This window comes from Notolepis coatsorum, assembly GCF_963971535.1.
Source record: "Notolepis coatsorum genome assembly, chromosome: 2".
Classification (NCBI taxonomy): domain Eukaryota; kingdom Metazoa; phylum Chordata; class Actinopteri; order Aulopiformes; family Paralepididae; genus Notolepis; species Notolepis coatsorum.
Window position 1 is genome coordinate 175938772 of NC_140166.1, and position 22339 is coordinate 175961110.

General features: G+C 41.4%; 2 protein-coding genes across 5 annotated transcripts; one reads left to right on the plus strand and one right to left on the minus strand.

Annotated features, from left to right (window-relative positions):
• The first annotated feature begins 37 nt into the window (after window positions 1–37).
• Window positions 38–6028, plus strand: LOC311224127 (ICOS ligand-like). 4 transcript variants are annotated; one of them, XM_084308977.1, is made up of 7 exons: window positions 38–174; window positions 380–507; window positions 628–969; window positions 1283–1567; window positions 2085–2246; window positions 4869–4957; window positions 5906–6028. In XM_084308977.1, the coding sequence occupies exons 1-6, from the start codon at window positions 47–49 to the stop codon at window positions 4952–4954; spliced, it is 1131 nt and encodes a 376-aa protein (XP_084165103.1). In that variant the 5' UTR covers window positions 38–46; the 3' UTR covers window positions 4955–4957; window positions 5906–6028. The 4 variants fall into 4 exon arrangements, with proteins under 4 accessions (XP_084165103.1, XP_084165102.1, XP_084165105.1 ...); XM_084308976.1 differs by lacking the exon at window positions 5906–6028 and having other exon boundaries at window positions 4869–5902; XM_084308979.1 differs by lacking the exons at window positions 38–174; window positions 5906–6028 and adding an exon at window positions 195–225 and having other exon boundaries at window positions 4869–5902.
• On the minus strand, window positions 5891–20787 carry nit2 (nitrilase family, member 2). The gene is made up of 10 exons (XM_084308980.1): window positions 20652–20787; window positions 20255–20373; window positions 20026–20149; window positions 10918–11006; window positions 10157–10250; window positions 9844–9918; window positions 9666–9744; window positions 9068–9166; window positions 6310–6365; window positions 5891–6030 (listed from the first exon to the last, which is right to left on the minus strand). The coding sequence occupies exons 1-10, from the start codon at window positions 20677–20679 to the stop codon at window positions 5933–5935; spliced, it is 861 nt and encodes a 286-aa protein (XP_084165106.1). The 5' UTR covers window positions 20680–20787; the 3' UTR covers window positions 5891–5932.
• Between the last annotated feature and the right edge of the window lie 1552 nt (window positions 20788–22339).

The following is a 22339-nucleotide window of genomic DNA, read 5'->3' on the forward strand; positions in this document are numbered from 1 at the left end:
ATACTGACTGAACTGTCCTGGGGTAGAGGAAGAACATATATGGATTATGGGTGATGTTCCCCTTAAAGCTACATTGTGCATGTGCTATAGCCTCAGTTCTGTAGACCGCTCTCCGTGTAATTGGTTGGACTCAGTGAGGGGCTGGGCCTGGAAGGCTGCGCCAGGAGAGATCAGGTAACTAGGGTAACAAGTCAGAACTTGACTCCCTGACAGTCAACTCCTATGGTATTTTGATGTCATCATGGGTGTGCTCATGACTAGCAGCAATGGAAATGTATTGTGATTGTGTTTGATGAAGACATGCTGTTGATAGAGAGGCAGGCTATGTTAGGCCGATCCAAGATGGGCACATAATCATGGGATTTACTTGTATTTCCAGATTAAGGACGGCTATTTCTTCAATCCTTCGTAATATCCTGTGTGGGCAAACGTGCCCACTGTGGGCTATGCCTGCCTTGTGGCGCACTGGACTCCTGCTCAGCTTCATCACCTACAGCACTTGTTTGGGTAAGATTTGTTTCCACTTATATTTTACAGTTTTTTATAGTAGAACAGATGACTGTTGAAGGATATCAGTTAGCTGTCAACCATAGCTTTACTGTAACTTCTGTTCCTGTCCGTGTGCAGAGGAGGAGAGGTGTGTCCTCGGCATAATCGGTCAACCAGTCGTCCTGCCCTGTCTTTATCATGGCCTTCAACTGGAGCCCGGGAACCTTTCCATTGAATGGAGGCACGACAACAAAGTGGTGCTCAGGTCAGTGTGGGGAGAAACTGGACACACGGACCTATGGACTCTGTCCGACACAAACAGTACCAGAGTCTCCACGGATGCTCCACAGACGGGGGACTTCTCTCTGGAGCTGACCACGGTTGACCCCAAAGAGACCCAAACCAATTACAGTCTATTTCTCACTGTTCCGGGGGAGGGGGAAAGCTCTCCACTATGCACGGTGTGCCTCAAGATAGCAGGTCAGTGACACACGCATAGGAACTAATCTGGGTGATTGTAACTGACATTAGGCCATTATTATTATTATTGACATTAGGCCATTATTATTATTATTATTAAGATTATTGTGATGATCTATTATGGTTATGATCGTTATTGTGTTGTTGTTATCAGTAGTAGTAGTAGTAGTAGCAGTAATAGTTGTAGAAGTAGTAACAATAGTATTAGTAATAGTGGTAGTAGTAATAGTGTAGTAGTAGTAGGCTAATAGTAGTCGTCGTCGTAGTAGTAGTAATAGTAGTAGTATGATTATGATAATCATTTTGTTGTCAGCTGGTTTCAGCTATCCACTCCTCCAGAGAGAGGAGCCAGTGGAGGGCAAGGAAACTTTCTTCATGTGTCAGTCTAGCGGAGGCTTCCCAGAGCCTGTTGTTCACTGGCTCATCAACGAAACCGACGAGCCCCCGGCAGGCTCGGTCAGAACCCTCAAGGTCCCACTCCCAGACTCTCCGCTGTACAATGTCACAAGCCGTCTGGCTGTCAACATCTCAAAGGACACCAGCGTGTCGTGCGTCATAGTAAACCAGCCAATGAATGAGACTTTAACATCGACCAACTGTGAGTACAAACCGTTCTTGGGTATGGCCTTAACCCTGTCAGGTGTAGGTATTTTGGGAATGTTCTCTTGGAATTCCATCTTGGAGATTATAATCTCCATAGCTTTCAATGACAATGATGACCCATTGTTACATCATCATTACACTGTTCCACAAATTCCAGCTCACGTATGAGATTGTACACCTCAAAGGGTCAAATATGGCCTCAGTTATAACAATCAAATCCACAGAGTACAGTGCCATAACATTAGGTATCTTCACTAATTGATCTATCTCAAACCCCACCTCTTTTCTTGATCCTCCTATCACAACTGTTGCTTGAGGGAAGCAACAGCTTAAGAAAATGACCAAGAAAAGAGGGCAGGGTTTGCGATATGTCAATTAAATAGTCGTACTATTATTCCTTCTTTTATTGTTTTCTGTGAAGCACCTTGTAAACTCTGCTTTATTTATCTTAATTTTTTTTTAAGGAAAGCGCTATGTTATTAATACTAATATCTAATCTTGTTGGCGTTTAGTCGGGGTGCAGCAGGTCGGCCCAGTGGTGCATCGAGCATCAGAGGCAATGTGGATCTTCAGCACAGTGCTCAGTGTGCTGGTGGGACTCATGGTATTGGCTGCCCTGTTCTACCAGATCCATCTGGACAGGATCCACAAGAAGCGTGCCAAGCGAATGAAAGGTACCACATCTATTATTGAATGATCAATCAGGTCAGCCTACATCAAGTGCAGACTTCCGAATCAAGACAGACACAACTTACTATATCTCCTCATATATCTTAAAGGTGCATTTTGTAAGAGTCAGAGAAGTCAATAATTTCTAGGCCTGTCCCCGACTAAGGATTTGTATAGTCGACTTTGATTGGCCAACATTTTTCAATAGTCGACTGAATGCAAAATAATATATATATATACATATTTTTTTGCATTACATTTGGGCTGTGGGAGGTGCTTAATGTCTGAAGGAGTCGACTGAAGGCTTCTTGTCCTCTGCGAAAGCATGCAATTGGTCCACTGATGGATACATCTTGATATTTGTCTAGTGTGTTAGACAGGTGAAATCCTCTTTCAGTGCCTCTGTGCCCGTTTTCTTAGGCAGTTAGCCTCGCTGGTATGCACACCATTAGCGTTAGCCACGATTCTAGACCTCTTTGCTTTTGGAAAGAATGATCAAATTAGTCATTCGACTAAGAGGTTGGCAGTCGACTACGGCTCCTTTCGATTGATTAGGTGACTATTCGACTAGTCGAGGTCAGCCCTAATAATTTCTAAGGTATATTTTCACAACTGAATAAACAAACTGTCCTCAGAGGACATTTGGATCCCTGGAACACTGTTTGAAGCTACCTGAAAAGTTACTATTTCAGGCAGGGCCCGTAATTTTGTTAAACATATTCTAGGCTTGCGCTTGGTTCACAGTGCCTCAGAATAATTTTGTTTTCATTGTATACCTGTATGCCGTGACAATTAAAACTCTTGACTTGACTTAAGATAGAATAATTCTAAGAATTACAGTAAATGTATTTTTCAGGCTCTGCAAACAAATCCACCTCCTCCAAAATAGTGTAGTGCACCTTTAAAAGGGAATCACCTCTGAACTAGTATTCAGAAGACAAGTTATTTTGTATTCATCCCCTAAGACAAGTTAGTTTGTATTCATGCCCTAAGACAAGTTTGTTTGTATTCATCCCCTAAAACAAGTTAGTTTGTATTTGTGAACATTCTGTACCATATGGCTGTAAAATTACAGGTCCCACTGTTAGAATTGTGATGTCATTGATAGAAAGTGTAAAAATACAAAAAACTAAAAGGTTTTCTTAGTAATACGAGTAACATTTCTGTTACAGAAAGGTTAGCATTTGATTAGTCCACAAGTATTCCATTGTAAATGAAGCAGTTTCCAGTCTGTACATCCCAGATTGGTCTTTCTTGGGTTCTTTTTTGGAGTTTTATAGGTTTAGGATAAAGTTGTTTGATTTAACTATCCTAGACCATGGAAAAACATATATGAACTATTAAGTTGACTGGTGTTCTCTTTTAAATGTTTGACTGGACCAGCAGTGATGTAGTAGCCTAGAGCAGGGGTCGCCAATTAGATTTGCAAACGGGCCAAATTTTCCCCAAGCCATTGTGTGGCGGGCCAATGATAAGTGAACATTTTTTAACTGTAAAAAAAAAAACGACATATACATGTTTGCACTGTCTTTTTTCTATTATAAAGTGCCTCTCAGACAGTGCATTACACATGAACAGATCAGTAATTTGATTTTAATGCAGGTGCTCGCATTATAAATCGAGATCAGTAGGGTGCATTTGATTTTAAGCACCACAGCGGGTGTATTATACATCGAATGTATTATTATTATTATTAAAACACAACACTCACCGGCATAATGCAGGCAGCCCTGCCCTGGACTTGATATTGTTTCTGCTTCGGTCCTCCAAAATCCATGTTAATAACATGTTAAATGTCCACTCGCGTTGAATGCCCACCCAACTTGAACACAGTTGCTTGCTCGTGTTGCCATGTCAACAAGCGAGAGTCACCGGTTGCTTATTGCAAGAGTTACCTGTTGCGATAAACCCGTATTTTAAGAATGACACCTGTTTATTAAAATAAGCTTTATAGGTCGTAAGCTCCTCTTCTGGCTCATCATATTTCCCCGTTGCATTGCAAAGAAGTTATTCAAAGACGTTTGTTTTGTTTTTGCAAACGTTCGCTCGCCGGCATCCCAAACGCGGAAGTGAAAGTGAAATTCCATTGGTTCTCCCAGTCCATGTGACCATTTCTAGCATTTCAATTGGCTATAGTGACAGCCATAGATATGATGAATAGATAGATACAGCTTCAAAAGACACTCTGGCGTCACAACGAGTGAATATTTCCTGTGCGTAAAATAAACATCATATTCTCAAAATAACCTGACGGGCCAGAAATTATTGCTGGCGGGCCCATTTCGGCCCGCGGGCCGCCTATTGCCGATCCCTGGCCTAGAGGAAACCGAAACTGCGGCACCAATGAGACATAAATAAAATCGAATACAGAAGTAGGTCAGGAGTTGAAAGACGTATCATGTTGCTCGATAGAAATTCAAAATGAGTGCAATATTATGTGGTCTAATTTCTCTGGCGCTTGGGGAGTCTTTTTGTTTTTGGGACCATCAAGCAATAATATTATGACCGTCAGGGCCCACTCCTGTTACAACTAGTCAGGAACATCCCAGCGACTGGCACCTGGGAGTTTGAGAAACACTGGTCTGTGTGGATAACATGAGTCTCGTCACTTTTTTTTGTCCATTTAGGCTACAAGCACGCCTCCGAGGACGCAGAGGAGACGGCGGTGATGGACTTGGAGCTAGTGAACTCTCTGACTGAGACGGATGTGTGAACGGTGTGATAAATACTCAGTGACCTGGTCTGGTTTAAGATTGAGATAATGGAGCCATGCTTTTGTAAATATTATGTGCGCGCTGCTACAAAGATGTCACTTTAATGTTCAGCCATCGCACTCGTTTCTAAAACATGTTCTAATGAATGTGAAAGGGAGCGGGGAGTAGATTTATTGTAAATACAGTTCATTAGTCCAGAGCATCACAAGTAATTGTTTTACATTTTAATTATCAACATGTCTCTTCACGAAATGCAAAGTACTCAAAATGCAAAGTACATTCCCTGCATGTTTACATGCATGTCACTCCCGTCGATTCTGCACTGTTTCCAAAGGAAGGGTGGCTTATTGAGCTTCATGCACAAATAAAGACGTTGAAACCGGTTCTACGACCTGGTCGCTTTCTTCGTTTCGTGTAAGAGATCTGTGTGACAAAGCTGTGACACATTTGTCCCCGAAGCCACTATCGCTACCATTTCTTTTTACCCTGCTCATTTGATAAACTAATACACAGCCAGAATAGATCATTCTAATAAAGGAATATGTTATCTTATCTAAATGGCAAAATGGGAAATAATTAGTTTCTCTTGTGTGAATGTAATTCCAAAAATAGATTTGAATTGTCATTGAGTAAAAGTTAAGGTATTAGAAAATAATCATAATAATTCAGTTGGATCGGTTAATGTCAAGAGAGTCCGACTTCACACTCGTGAATTCATTATTGATCAGAGCCTTTCATAGTATATACCGAATATGTATACTAGTTTGCGCTGATTAGCTGAGCATTGACTACTATTTCATCATAAAAAAGAGACCAATTTCACAATTCTGTAATCATGTAGGCACCACCTGTCAATTAATGACAATCAAATATGAATTTGCTCATCTTGGTGCAGCCAAGACGTGATCTATAACACCTCGTACTGGGGTCTGTGAATGTGGACCTTTCAGTGTCTCTGGAGGCTACAAGGTGAAGGTTCAGCAGCCCTCCTGCACAGCGTTCACGGAGTAGAGGTCACTACGCCGCTGGGCCGTGATGGGAATCTGCTGGCGGACGTCGGCTAAATACTGCAGATCTGGAGAAAACAAGCGACACACAGATACAGAAGTTATTATGAGCCTGAGAAAACGTCAGTGGAGAGTTTGAGATTTGAGATCAATTGCAATCCATCTCTTTTCATGCCATCGATCTCCATCTATCCTGAATACTTCAATTCATGCAATTCACTGTTAGCAAAAATTGAGGGGCTTTATTTATTAGTCGATTTTCATTGCTTTTCAAAGCTTCCACAGAAATCAGTCTACAATATAACAACCCTGAGTGATCAATAACCTCGTCAGGAATGAGCACTCACCAATATCAGCATAAACAACAGCCTCCTCAGACCCAGCCTTGGAGATCACCTCACCCCTGTAATGACAAATCACCACCCATTTCAACAGCCACCAACAACCATAAAATACCAGGGATATGGTAACAAGGGAGTATAGACTAGCATATTATAGCCTAGCATAGTATAGCCTAGCATATTATTATAGAAATCCTTTATTTATCCCGAGGGAAACTCAGTACTACAGGGCCCTGTTCCCCGTACCTGGCTAACTGAGTTAGCCGGATAATTTTCAGCATAGCTTGACTTAAGCCAGACCTTTCCGTTCCCCGAAGTCGGATTTTCTAAATCACCATGGTAACAGATCAGAAAGTTTGAACCTGGTCGAGGGCAGGGTTTAGTTCAGTTAGCTGGATAACCTGCATGGCCACGCCCTCGCAAAGAAATGCAGCTCGCTTCCTGAAATATTTCTCACAGTCTAGATCCCATTATACCATTCTGAATTATGTTTTTGTGCTTCGTTTTCCTAGAGGGGGCTTTTGAAATGTATAATAATAGAACTAAATGCTGATAATAAATCATATTCAGCCTATAGATTTACTTTGTCCTAAATAAAATAATGCACGTCATATACGGCGCTCGGAGTCGCGATACACGCTGCATGTGGTTATTTTAATAACGGCGCATTGCAAATGTGAATCCCGCTGGGATATTTTTAATGAATGAAACCTATCGGCTGTTTGGCTCTGATTAGTTTCATATATTCTCCGCTGTAGATTTGCTTAACGGAGCGCCCGGATTGTGTTTCATTCAAGCATAAAGTGTCTATGCGTGGATTGTGGTCTTTGTGGATTATGAATTACGAGGAATCTGAGGATTGTTGAATTGTATCATCACTCACACGTTATTGTGATATTGTAACTGGGATTAAAATGTCTGATGAGATGCGCTGTTTGACGGATTTGAGCAATTGAATGAGCCGTTGACGTCACATTAATGCATTTGAGAAAAAGAGATAAAACTTCATTCAAAAAAAAAATATTAGAAACACAGGTTTCTTGTCCATTGATGGATATATAATGGATATATTTTGTCTGGCACAGTGGTGTAATGGTTAGTGCTCATTCCTGTCAAGCGGACGACCCGAGTTCGAAACCCCGCGTTTCTAATATAATTTTTTTTTGGAATATACGGTAATATTAATGACTATACGCAAAAGTAGCCTAGTTTTATGTTTAAATATTATAAATCTACATGCATTGAGGATGTCATTCTTTATATAGCTCTCACAGTGCACCAAATTGAAGCATTTACATCGCAAAAAGAAAAAAATATTTAGAAAAAGGGGGGATTCGAACACGGGTCGTCCGCCTCCGCGTGAGAGGTATAAGTACTAACCATTACACCACGGTGCCAGATAAATAAAATATCCATTATATATCCATTAATGGACAAGAGAGCCGTACGTCGGCCGTCTAATGAAGTTAGATTCACTGTTATCTGATGATGAACATGCGTCACTGGTATAAACCAAAGGTTAATCAATTCAATGCATATGGATTATGTCCGAAACAGATTAAAACCTGATTAATAGTGAAACTGTATAGCCGGCTCCAAGCCTCTCTGTTATTTCGGGGGTCGCGCCTTGAAAATTGTATTTATATATAAAGTACATGTTACCTAAGCCGAGCGCATACAGTGCAGATATCCTCATAAGAATCTATTAATTCTTATCAATTAGATACTCTTTGGGCTTGTTTTTATCCTTATTCTGAAAGAGTTGAACTAATTATTTTCGCTAGCAAGATCTCATTTGATTATTCATTCCATAAGCCTACTGCCAGCAGGCACGTTTAAAGAAATATAATCTGATTGATTGGGGTAATGAGGGACTTAAAATTAGCCTATAGATTATGCATTTAACTTGTCTGCGAGGCTATTGAGCCGTACTGCATTGTACCCATTCTGCAATCTGTTAATAAAGTTTTAAATCAATCAATCAATCAATGCCGTTAGAAAATCAGGATTTCTGCGATCGACACCTGCTGTCTTTTCAGCTGAGGCGGCCGCGCGCAATTATCCTGAGTCTCAAGTCTGGTTCAAATGAACGAGACTGAATCAGCGTTCGAGGAACAGGAAAATCCCGGATTCAAACATCGGGTTAATTGAATCTGGATAATGGGACTCTTGATCGACTTAGTTGAACCAGGTACGGGGAATAGGGCCCAGGTCGCTCACAGTAAGTGACTAGAATCCACACTGGATGACACGTCCGTAGTTTCAATGTTGTTTTAGGTAATAGTCAATATTTACCAATGGGAGACTGTATTAAAGCGGAACTACGCCTAATTTCAGAATTCATACATGTTATTCCTCTGGTCTAAGACAGTACAACAAAATATTAGTGAAAATAAGAATCCTCTCCCAAATCCCCAAACTGGAATCCTAAAACTCAAACTTGTGATCATCAAGTCTAAAGTCTGAAGCTGCTCCATAGACAATGAATTGGGGAAGATTTTATAGATGACAGCGAGAGCACTCAGGGAAATGTTCTGAGTTCATCGTTTTCTGAGACCACTACTATAGAATAAAGCTGATTTGGATATAAAAACAAACAAACAAACAAACGTTCCGTGGGTCCGAAAAAAATTTCTCCCATTCATCGTCAATGGAGCAGCTCCAGACTTTATATTAGATGACATCACAAGTTTGATTCTTACTTCTCTGGTTTCTGGCTTTGGGAGAGAGTAGAAATAATTCCCATTGAATGAGCAACTCTTACCATGGGTTTACTACAGTGCTATGACCCCAGGCTACATAGGAAGATGTTTCATCTCTTGCAGGTGATGCTGTGGCCACATATACCTGGTTATCAAGAGCTCTACAAAGGACAAAGAGACAGACAAAGGAACAGACACAGTTTTACTGTAAATGGAGCCTGCTGTAAAAGAAAAGCAAATCTAAAGATGTCTAACATATAAAATATAATTTACAAGACAATTTAGCCCAAAGGAAACAATGGGATGATAATATTTTTTTATAGAAATTTGTTACACCTTGATATATACATATTTTATAAGAAAATACATATGACATAATTAAGTACTGTAAAACCAAAATCCCACATAAATGTTTATATTCAGATACAATTTTATTGCCTATATTTATGTTTTACTACTTACCCTGCCCATATCTGTACCCCCCCTCCCCCATTCTGCTATGACGCCCAAATTTCCCCCAAGGGAATCAATAAAGGAATATCTTATCTTATCTTAAATCCACTGTCAAGTAATTTCAGAGCACAACAAACTATGTCAAAATTCCAAAACGACTATGAGCTTCCAGTGAATTAAACTTTTCATTCAGAATGAGAGTCTGACCTTCCTCTTTGCAGCAGCTCCCAGTGGGCAGGACCGGTGGTCATGTTGAAAGCCCCAGGATACACCAACAACTGACAGCCTGGTTTAAGGAGAAGACAGAGAGACCACTGTACATTTACACCGCTGCGCTGTAGTAACATCACAGTTACCATCATGTCACACTTTCAATCCTACTTACCTTTTTTGCTGTAGAGTTGTGCAAGCTCTGAAAACCTCATGTCATAGCAGATCCCAACGCCCACTTTACAGAACGCTGAAAGAGAATTTTTCTTTTTTTCAAGAAACACTAAAGTTGGTCAACTTCTCAAGACAGACTACAGTGGCTGGGAAGTCTCCAAATTCACCTTCAGTTTTGTCCTTTTACCAGCCAACTAGATTTTAGAATAGAATAGGATGTTCAAACAACCTATGGGTAACAACAGCATAATAGACAAACATACTAAAATATTAGGCTACCACCAGGGTAGGTTGTAAGTCAAACAGATACCTACGCGTGTCAAACGTTGACAAGGTGCTCCCCGGACTCAACGTCTCCGACTCCTGGAAGCGGATTTTCCCTGGAATATCGATGTCAAAGAGGTGAATCTTGATCAGTGAAAGGGACGAGAAAAAGATGGAAAAAGATGTCAAGCCCCGCCCTCTTTTCTTGATCCTCCAACAGTTGTGATTGGAGTTGTGATTGGAGAATCAAGAAAAGAGGATGGAGCTTGAGATTGGTCAACTGGATGCACTGCTACAATTAGTTTGAGTAGTGTCCTCATCATTGGTAGCTTTAGCTATGTTTCACCCGTTTCAATTGAAACAGGCCTCGCCCGCTAGCAGGGCTCTGGACTGACAAAGCAAATGCACCCTGGGTGGATTGACAAAACATGTGCGCTTTGTGCCAATATGGATAGCTGGTGCACGAAGGAAACGCTTGGAAAGACATATCACCAACACAGAAAGATGTTCACTGGCAAAGTAATTTCATCTGTCACCTTATAGATGAAACCTTGCTCCTGACATGAACCAAGTAATGGATATCATATCACCAGGGTCTAGTTGAGCTGTGTCGTGGCGAGTTTGGCACAGTGGCTAGCTTCTCGCCTGATTCTTTGCCTAAAACATTATATTTTATTGTGAATTGGACGAGGTTAATATAATGCATTATATCCATCTGAAATGGGCCCCTGAACCTATTGAGATATTTTCAACAATATCTTTCACCAGCAGGGATAGATCTCGTCTTGTGATGCAGGTCATTCATGTGTACCTTTCTGTGTTTAAGCAGCAGGCCTCCATCAGGACCAAACACTGAGCAGGTGTTATACAGCTTCCCACCATCCTCCTCAGGGATGGAGCCTGAGAAACACAAGGCACATCTTTAACCATTACCGTCTATGCATCCTAGTGCTCTGAACATCTCCTCAGTTTCTTTTGACTTTCATGCAATCACACAGGTCAATTAAGAAAATAATATATAGTAGTCACAGTAATCTGTGAATCCTGAATCCTGGAAGGAAGGAGGGGGAAGGAATTGAATCAAATTAAGTCATAAATACAAAACAACAACAAGGCTATGACAAGTGACAGAAACAGCAGGACAACAGGTGCAACAGAAAAAATTAAGTTATACAGTAAATTACACCACAAAAGGAAGGAAATGGATGCAGAGATGACTGTGGTGGTGTGACCAAGCTGTTAGGACGCTCAACCTGGATCTGCAGTGAGGACAATGAGAGGACTCATTGTCATTAACTCATTCTGCGCCAATCACGGAAAAAGTCGGGTTAACTCGTCAAACCGTTCAGCGCCAATCACGAGAAAACTCTGGTTTTAACTCATTGGACGCCAGTCACGATGATAGTCGGGTTGACTCGCCATCGCTTGAGCGCCAATCATGAGTATAGTCGGGTTTTAATCGTTATTTATTTTATTAGCGATATCCATTCATTTTCATCCATCCAGCCTGATCCATCGTTGGGAATGGGTCTGAGCTCGCAAAAAGGCCGCGCTACGAGGGCCATTTCATGTATGCACGAGGAAGGATAATAATGATGATCTAGCGTTGATTTCAGGAAGATTCGATAATCAGCCGAAAAATTACAAGGTGTTTTGTGTATTCCACTAAAGGGCTATTATCGCGTCTTTCTCTGGAATTACTAGAAATCACCAAAACTATACTCGTATTCAAAACGGTATAAAACGGAAATGTACCGATGAATAATTAATTGCCTGGATAAATAAAGGTTAAATAAAATAAAAATAAATAATCGACAGGTGTATTAGACCCATAGCCATACAGCAGGACGAGCATTTACAATGATACATCTGCGAGGCTGCCCCCCCCCCCCCCCTTCATATGCAATGCCGGACAACGTGGGACGGACCTCCACGAGCAGTATTTGGAATGGCGATCAGATAATTGGATTATTTTCTTTGCATTACATCAGAGACAAGGTAAGAAGTAAGAACACTATATGTCAAATCTTGCGTTGATCTGATATTTCTTTCTCCCGCGATCGAAGCTGTGTGTGGACTGTGTGTGTGCAGTTTACCGTTGGCTGCGGTGGGGGGGGGGCGAGCACCCCGTTTCATTCTTGCATGAGGAAGGATAATAACGATAATCTAGCGTTGATTTCAGGAAGATTCAATAATCAGGCGAAAAATTACAACGTGATAAATGCATTCCACTAAAACGCTATTATCGCGTCTTTTCCTGGGATTACTAAGAATCACCAAAACTATACTCATATTCAAAACGGTATAAAACGGAAATGTACGGATGAAAAAACAATCAGTTTTTTGCATGTTGACCAGAAGCAACTCACTGACAATCGATGGTGTTATTAGACCCATAGTTATAATATAAGATATATTTTAAGCACTCGCAAATTTCGCAGTCTCCGCATTGATTAAAGCGATGGCGTTCTAGCCAGAAGGTAGACCGCGACCCCTGGCGCTTGAGTTAATGACATTTACATGTACATTTAGTCATTTAGCTGACGCTTTTATCCAAAGCGACTTACAAGTTCTGTACGACACTTCAGCAGGAAGGGTAGAACTCTTTCAGCTGAGTAACAATGTTCATGAAAGTGACAATGAGTCTCTAGAGGATCTGCAGTGAGGAAAATGAGACAGTCTAGAGCAGGGGTCGGCAACCTGCGGCTCCGGAGCCAATCAGCTGCGGCTCCGGAGCCAATCAGCTGCGGCTCCCAATCAATCTTAACTATATTCACAGGACATACTTGACTCCTATAAGACTGAAAAAAATTGGTCTTATACAAGACTCCAAATGCTCCTTATGTACAAATGGGGACGAGGGGACATTTATGCACATGTACTGGGACTGCCCACCAGTTAAGATATTCTGGAAAGAGGTGACCCAGCAATTATCAAATCTCTTAACTTGGAATATACCTGTACACCCCTCTGTATTACTGCTGAATGATGTTTTTGAGTGTGCAGTACATCCACAGCTAAAGAGATTGGTTTTATCGGGTATCACAGTGGCTAAAAAGCTGATAGCATCACAATGGTTCCAACCGGAAAAAAATTGCCGAAAGGTCTGGATTATTACATATCTCGATGTGATCCATCAAGAAATATCTACAGCAAGAATTTTGGGTCTCAATGAATCCAAAATGACATTGTGGTTAGAAGTGGTGGAGAAAATAAAAGCTAGCATATAATGGTAGTGTCTGGTTAGGAGCAAGGGATAATGGATGGATTATCCAATGGGGGGTCCGGGAGGGGGGGGGTACGAGCTAGAGCATATGTGTGTAGGTTTTTAGATAACAGGTATTAAGGGTATATCCTGTATAAGACAATTAACTAAATGGTGATTTCATTGGATGTGCACTGTCAACTAATGCTTGTATATCTTATCGTGTGTTGTCATGTTTGTTTATGCGTTTGTTTAAAAAATAAAATACAAAAAAGAAAAGGATCACCAAGTTACTCTGGATAAAAAAAAACTTTACAGACAACATTGAGACAAAGCTTCCCGACACATCTCCATCCAAACTCTTGGAAGAACTCATTGAAATCTCATCTGATACCACCTGGAGAGCTAGTTTCAGAGTGTGGTGCTGAGTACCAAGTATCTCATGATGCAGCAGTTAAGGTGTTGATACCATTCAGCACCACATATCTGTGTGAAGCTGGCTTTTCATCCATGACAGCTCTGAAAACAAAATATAGGGCCAAGTTGAGCCTTAATAATAATAATAATAATAACTTCGTTTTATATAGCGCCTTTCAGAGGACCCAAGGTCGCTTTACATAGGGGGGGGGGATGACAAATTAACAAACATAGTGGACAGACACAACATATACATATAAAGTGAGAAAGTTAGGGGTTAAAGGCCAAGTTGAAGAGGTGGGGTTTGAGCATTTTTTTTTTTTAAATGAGTCCAGAGTTGGGGCGGTGCGGAGTTATGCGGGGAGGGAGTTCCAGAGGGTGGGAGCTGCCACACTGAAAGCTCTGTCCCCGAACGTCCGTAGTCTGGTTCGGGGGATGGAGAGCTGACCAGTGTCCGTGGATCACAGGGACCGTGACTGAGTGTAGGGGTGGAGGAGGTCAGTGAGGTACTGAGGTGCCAGGGCGTGAAGGGATTTGTAGGTGAGCAGGAGGGTTTTGTAGGTGATGCGGGATTTGATGGGGAGCTAGTGGAGGTGGATGAGGGTGGGGGTGATGTGCTGCCAGGGTTTGGTGCGGGTTAGAACCCTGGCAGTTGAATTTTGAACATACTGGAGCCTGTCCAGGGTTTTGCTTGGGACCCCGGACAGGACCCTGTTGCAGTAGTCCAGGCGGGAGGTGACGAAGGTGTGGATGAGGGTCTCAGCTGTGGTGTCGGAAAGTGATGGTCGGAGTCTAGAAATGTTTCTGAGGTGAAAGAAGGCGGATTTGGTGAGGGAATTGACATGGGATTGATAGGAAAGGGTAGAGTCCAGGATAACGCCCAGGTTGCGGACCTTAGGGGATGGGGAGATGGAGCAGCCTTCAATGTTGAGGGTGAGATCCCCAACCTTCCGGAGCCTTGAGGATGACATGCGTGTTGCCTTGTCAAAGATCTCCCCACGTATTGACCATATTATAAGCCAGCAGCAGCAGACCTCGCATTGAGCTAGAAATGTCCACCGAGTGAACGAGTGCTTATTTTCTGTATTTATTTATATTTTTTGAGAAATGGTAACTTGGTGATCCTTTTCTGTATTTAAAAAAAAATACATGATTTTCTGTTTTTGAGAAATGGTCAAACTTATCCAAATATGCTATTTTTATGGAAAAGTGTGCACTTTAGTGATCATTTTCTGTAATTTTATTTAAAGAAATATGCTATTTGATTTACTACTACAAGCAGTGTAATGTCAACAGTACTAAGCCATTTAGACCTGAAACACCTGTTAATAATGCATTATATAGGCATATATACACACAAATGTGTTTCCCGGTTTCTTAAATAAACATTATTTTGAAAGCAAGCACTTTTGTCATCATTGTAGCAAAAAGACAGGACCGGAAAAGTCTTTATCGTATGTAGGGGTGCCCTGGAATATTTTATTGAACACAGGGGTGCCTTGGCAGCAGAAAGGTTGAGAACCCCTGGCTAGAGGATCTGCAGTGCAGTGAGGACAATGAGACAGTCTAGACCAGTGGTCACCAACCCGTCGATCTTGATCGACTGGTCAATCTTTGAGACTGTCCCTGTAGATCTTTCCATGAAAATTAAAAATTAATAAAAAAAAAAAAAAAAATTAGATCTTACCCTGAGTCCACATTACAGTTCTACTTGTTTTGATGTGAAAAGTGATGCTGCACTTAGCACTGACTGCACTTAGCACTGACTGAGAAAGTACACATTACAGTTCTACTTTATAAAATGCTAATTGTAAATATGTTTGTCAATGTTAATAATATGAGAAAGTCCACATTACAGTTCTACTTTTGTTTTGATGTGAAAAGTGATGCTGCATAAGATGACTGCACTTAGCACTGACTGAGAAAGTACACATTACAGTTCTACTTTATAAAATGCTAATTGTAAATATGTTTGTCAATGTTAATAATATGAGAAAGTCCACATTACAGTTCTACTTTTGTTTTGATGTGAAAAGTGATGCTGCATAAGATGACTGCACTTAGCACTGACTGAGAAAGTACACATTACAGTTCTACTTTTGTTTTGATGTGAAAAGTGATGCTGCACTTAGCACTGACTGAGAAAGTACATAATAGTTCTACTTTGACGTTTTAATGTTGGACCAAAGCATTGCATGTAATTAGAATACAGGCAAATAAAAGTCATTTAGTTTAAAGTACAATCTTGGCTGTCTTTTTCTCTCAACGCTTCAATCGGTAGATCTTGCCTTCACCAAAAAAAAGAAAAAAAAGTGATCTTGGGCTTAAAAAGGTTGGTGACCACTGGTCTAGACGATCTGCAGTGAGGACAATGAGACAGTCTAGACCAGGGGTCTAGCGGCTCTTTGCCCATCAATGTGCGGCTCTTCCATCCATAAAAAAAAATAAAGAATACATTTTTTTTTTAATTCTTTTTACCTTTTTTTTTTTTATGTCACTCATTCCATAAGGACGTAGAATAAACATTTACAATTTTTTTTAAATGGTCCATTTGCATGTTCTTGGTATCTGAATCTAGGGACATATATGGATCAGTGTCAGAAATAGTGTGTCTGTTACTAGGCTTGAGTAAATTGTAATGAACCAAAGGAGAATATCAATTCTATTTAAAAAAAAATTATCTTTGACTGTGAATAACACCATGCTAAAATTTACCAGACCTGAAAAATCTAAGCAAATGAATAAAGGGAAGATGATTAAACAGAAGGTTTTGTAGATACAGTACTGAATTCTGCCATCTTTTTTATAACGTAAATTTCTCCACCATTTTTCATCATATTGCAACACCGTTTTTTGCAAGACGTTCACAGAAATGTAGAGAAACTAACTGCGTTCCGTTTTATGGCAATAACGTTCAGGTTTGTGAGAGATAATCCCAAAAAATAAGAGAAATTAAAAAGTAAATTCAGAAGTCAGATGATTGACAGGGGCTGGTGTGAGCTGGGTAGGGTAGTTTTTCTAAATTTGAAAGCCCCGAGTCTCTTCCTTCAAAAGACTACACTCACTTTTGGATGTGCCACTTCCTCCTGTCAATATGCGCCGGTTTCCGACTCAATGCCCTGAGATTTCTATAATCTTATATTTCACTAATAACAGTTAAAATAATTGGTAAACAAACGTAATGCTGAAAATATACACTTTTACTGTATATCTCGGGCTTAAGAGGTTAACCCTGTGAGGCCCAAATTAAAAAGACATTAGCAACTTCAGAGGCCAGAGGGTGGGACATATAAACACATTTACTATCAAATAGCATTGTGAGGCTGAACAACAGGACCAATTGACTATACATGTGCTCAGGGAGCGAAATTAAAGCCCGCCAAGCGCCATTGGCGGGCAGATTTTACGTTTGGCGGGTGGGACTGAGAGGTCTGTCCGCCATGTGGCGGGCAACGAAACAGTCATGTGAAAACCGATTGAATAACATGATCCAATTCTTAGCGGAGTTCTCACTCGCTGTCAAGCACACAGACATGCAACGCGCTGCTCCTCCCTCCTCCAGCCCCTCCCAACCCCATGTAAACAGAGAGGCTAGAGTCTAACGTTAGCTACCGTTACAAAATGACCCAGTCAACTATTCACTTTTAGTTTAATACTGAGGCATTGTCCGTTATCTAGCCGGCTAGGTACTGATAGCTCCCGATATCAACAAATGCTCCAGCAAGTCTAGTAGTGCATAATACCTCCGTTGGATAGGTAGCTACCTAGTAGGGGTGGACGGTATAAACGGTATACGGTATAAACGGTATGAATTTGCTCTACGGTATGGATTTTGACTATACCGTCTAACCGGTAGAGCAGCTCTAAAATAGCAATGATGTCATGTAACCACAGCGTGACTATTTCAATCGCATTTGCCCCTAAAAATAGATCGAATTAGTCATAGTTATTACATGGCGTTTTCACATTCGCCGAAATGCTTGCTTGTGATTGGTCAACAGCCCCCCGACTGCGGTCATTATTTTTCAATAATGACCGCAGATTTTTCAATAATGACCGCAGAGCGCAGCTGTTCGCAATCAAGCCCACTGACACACTGTTTCAGTGCAATTAGACACTGCCGTGCCGGCGATGACAGGGGGCGGAGCGACGAGCGGAGCCAGAACACAGCGGAGGCTGCCCGCGATAATAATAATCACTTTATTTGGGCTGACAGAGCCACAGAACAACTGCGATTTGTCAAATGAATTAGGTATATTGTTAGTAAGTTAGCCATGTAATAAGCGGGATAATGTATAGCCTACTCGGTCATTGTCGCAAAATAATTGACCTTCACTACGTTTAAAACACCTCGGCGCGGCGCCTCGGTATTTTAAACTCTGTGTCGGTCAATTATTTTGCGACAATGACCTCGTAGCTATACATTATCCCTTACATAATAGATATGTGCAAACTGGAAAAAGTTATTTAGGAGGCTTCGCGCAGTGGGCGCACTGGGCGTGTCAACACGCAATTGTCATTTCATAATAAACACATATCACCGCGGCGCACAGCAAGTTTCAATTTCAGTTCCTGGCATTTTTAACCAGTGGAGAAAGGTAAGAGATCTTACCTATCGTTTTTCTTATATGAATTATTCTACGTTAATAAAAACATACCTGGTGATCAACTACAGTTTGCTGTAAACATTATGATATGTGTGTAGTGTTATGATAACGACGGGAGGACGGCTGCAGCAGTGGATTTGCGAAATAGCATGCAGCTGCAGAGCCGCAGAGCCAGTGCTCTTTCAGGTCTGGTCACAGGCCCGCTCAACAGCGCCCCCCCACCAAACGGCTGAACGACCTGAAAGGGCCACTGGCTCTGCGGCTCTGCAGCTACATATGCTTCTAGCAAAATCCAGCCCCGCTGTTTGCAATGGGAGCAGCACGGAGTCTCGACTCGGGACTTATTTTATTTGGAATATAATGACTTTATACGCAAAAGTAGCCTAGTTTTAAGTTAAAATATTATAAATCTACATGCCTTGAGGATGTCATTCTTTATATAGCCTGCCTATCAGGCAAAAAAAATTATTCTAACGGAAACACTGATACCGTGATATATACCGTTACCGTCTATGCTTCAAATTATACCGTGATATAAATTTTAGACCATACCGTCCACCCCTAGTACACGTTAGCTCCAGTAGGGTCCAGCTGCAGCGCTGGAGAATCCTTGCTGGAGCTGGAGGCTACAGTATAGGTCCAGCTGCAGCGCTGGAGAATCCTTGCTGGAGCTGGAGGCTACTCGAGTATACACAGACAGTGGAGCTGTTTGCAGATAGCGAGCATTTTGACTTGTTGCGTGGTGGCGATGTCTCGCAGATAATACAACTACAAGTATGATTATATAATATATATATTTTATAAAAAAAAGAAAAATTAAAAAAATTGGCTGGTAAGAAATATGCTTGGCGGATAGATTTTTCTCATCTACCAGCCACTGGCCGGTGAGTGAAAAAGTTAATTTCGCTCCCTGCATGTGCTTAAAGGGGAACTATCTTATAAATGGCCTTTTTCAGTGTTTACCATTGTTTCTTAGCTATGTGGACTTATATTAATAGGATCTATGTCTCTAATTCTCATATTGGCGCATTCTTCCAATTCTCCTCTCACAATATTCACCCTCACTGAACTGAGTCATCTGAAAATGTGCATATCTGTGATGTCAGAGATTTCTCAGCTGCATAATAATGTGGCAGTTGATGTGGCAGTTGGCACCAGGCCACACAGTGGTTGGAGCCCAGCCTCAAAACGGCTTAAGATCTTGAGTTAGAAAAATGCGGTTTTTAGTACTTGATTAGAAATACAAAACAATGCATTTTTTTGAAAAAAACCTAGGTGTTCCATAGACTCACAGGAATTGTGTAAAAGTGCCCAAATAGTGAAAGAAATAGTAAAACAGTTCCCCTTTAACATTTTTTAAATAAACATTATTTTTTTTAAATGGCTAAGTGATTTTGTAATTTTGCAACCGTGGGTCTCACAGGGTACTTTTAACCCTGTGAGGCCCAAATAAAAAAGACATTAGCAACTTCAGAGGCCAGAGGGTGAGACCTATAAACACATGAAGGGTGCCGTGACTGAAAAAAAAGGTTGAGAAACGCTGGTATATGGTGTGGCTCTTTGTGGTACCACAGTAATTTTTGTGGCCACCCCTGGTCTAGACGATCTGGAGTGAGGACAATGAGACAGTCTAGACGATCTGCAGTGAGGACAATGAGAGACAGCCTAGAGTTGTTAGACCTTTCCTTACCTCCCACAAGGTACACCTCGTTTTCCTTTGCCGTCTCCGACAGCATCTGAGTGGACTCTCCCCCTGGGATCCTCTCTGCATACTCAGGGAAGAAGCTGGTTCCATATGGAGAATTGAAGCACTCCTGGAGGTGGTGAGGTTGACTGACAGGTCAGTTACTGTCATATATTAGCCTACTGTGTTGTTAATGATCAATTTAAAGTATAGTAACTTAAGTGGACTAACTCACAGGTAGAACCACCACTTTGGTCCCCTGGCCTGCAGCTTCCTTTACTAGCGTCCTTGCCCTGGCCAGGTTGTCTGCCTTGACACTTGTTACATGTAGCTGGACCACTGCCAGACGAAATTCTAGGCAAAGAAGAATGGCAAACCATTTATCAAGAGTTGCAACTTGTAATTTGCTGCTCGTCAGTGGCCAGTAGGCTACTATATTATCTGTATTGGTAACTTATAAGCGGAATCACAATGACCCAGGTAAACGGCAATTCGTTTTCGGTAAAACAAAATGAAAAAAAGCAATGCATAACAAAATCAATGCATAGTGACATAATCATCGTTAGTAAGGACATATTTGCATAGATCTGTTAAACGACACGACGACAGCCACAACTAGTATATTCACTTACTTGACATGGCCTTTGTCAAAGTAGACATACGTGTCGCAGAAGGTGTTTATATATAAAGTGTGGAGGAAAAGGGACTGTATTTATCCAGCGTGAAGCAGCAGCTGCAACTGTAGCAGCCTATGTTGATCAAGAGCCGCAGAATGGTTTGGACTTCCTGTCAGACATTTTCAGAATAAAGGTAATTCAAATCAAAATAAGATGCATTTTCAGGAACACAGACTATAAAAGTGAAAATAAATATAGAGACTATAGTAAAGAGTAAATATTTGTATAAAGACCTGGAAGAAATCCAGGAGTAAGTAATCCATGCTGTTTGCTTTCAAATGACTATTACTGTGGAGTTGTATTAGACTTCAGGCTACTCAGTACTGAGGAGGCCAATAAAGGTGGTCATTTTCTAAGAGCTTTTGTTGTGTTGTATGTTTGCATCTGTTTCAAAGGTCTCAGTAGTCAAGGACTCAACTCGAAGTGCCTCTGACTGAATATGCATCATTGCATAACTAGTAAAAAAAGAAAAAAAGAAAAAAACGCTTTTACTTTGAAGGCAAAATCGGTAAACCGAAATTGGTCCTGCTGCGAAATGCTGCGGTTCCTCTACTGCTGCCCCTGATTTCAGTTCCGGCTAACATTTGACTTTTGAAAATGAAGGCATCTTGCGCTAGCAGGGCTGGACTGGGACCAAAAATCGGCCCTGGCATTTCTGGCCCAGACCGGCCCACCATAATCGGTCGGACACCACCCACCAGTACACCAACCTAACAAGGCCACTGGCCATGACAACATCCCCTCCAAATTCCTCAGAGACTCAGCAGCCGCCATCACCCCAGTCATCACACACATAATAAACCTCTCCATAAAACAGGGACACGTCCCCAAGGACTTCAAAATAGCGAGAGTAACACCCCTGCACAAAAAAGGCAGTAAATTAGACTCAGGCAACTACCGCCCTGTTTATATCCTTACCTCCATCTCGAAAGTCATGGACATTTTTTTATACGAACAGGTCGAAAAATATCTTGAGGAAAAAAATCGAATCTACGAATTCCAATCTGGCTTCAGAACATCCCACTCCACTGACACATGCCTTCTCTATTTAAACGACCACATCAAACAAGAGGTGGACGCGGGCAAATACTGCGGCATGGTCATGCTGGACCTACAAAAGGCCTTCGACACTGTCAATCACACCATTCTGATTGACAAGCTAAAAGCAATTGGTTTTGATAGTCTATCAGTGAGCTGGATGCAATCCTACCTGGAGGGGAGAGAGCAGATGGTGGAGGTAAACGGTACCCTATCCCCCCCCCCCCTCACAGTAAGCTGTGGTGTTCCACAAGGAAGCATACTAGGTCCGCTACTGTTCCTAATTTATGCAAATGACATGTCGTCAGCTTGTGACTGCAACTTGTTCCTGTTTGCGGACGACTCAGCCCTGCTGGTCTTTGACAATAACAAGTTACAGGTTGAAAAAAACCCTCAGCTCGGAACTAGGCAAAATCTGCATATGGCTCGCTGATAACAAACTATCATTACACATGGGCAAAACAGAGTCCATTCTCTTCGGTTCAAATAACAAACTCAGCAAGACCGACGGCTTCTCAGTTACAGTGGGTGACAATATTGTCACAAGGAAAGAAGATATACCTACCTGGGTTCAATCCTAGAGGCAAATCTTTCCTGTGACAAAA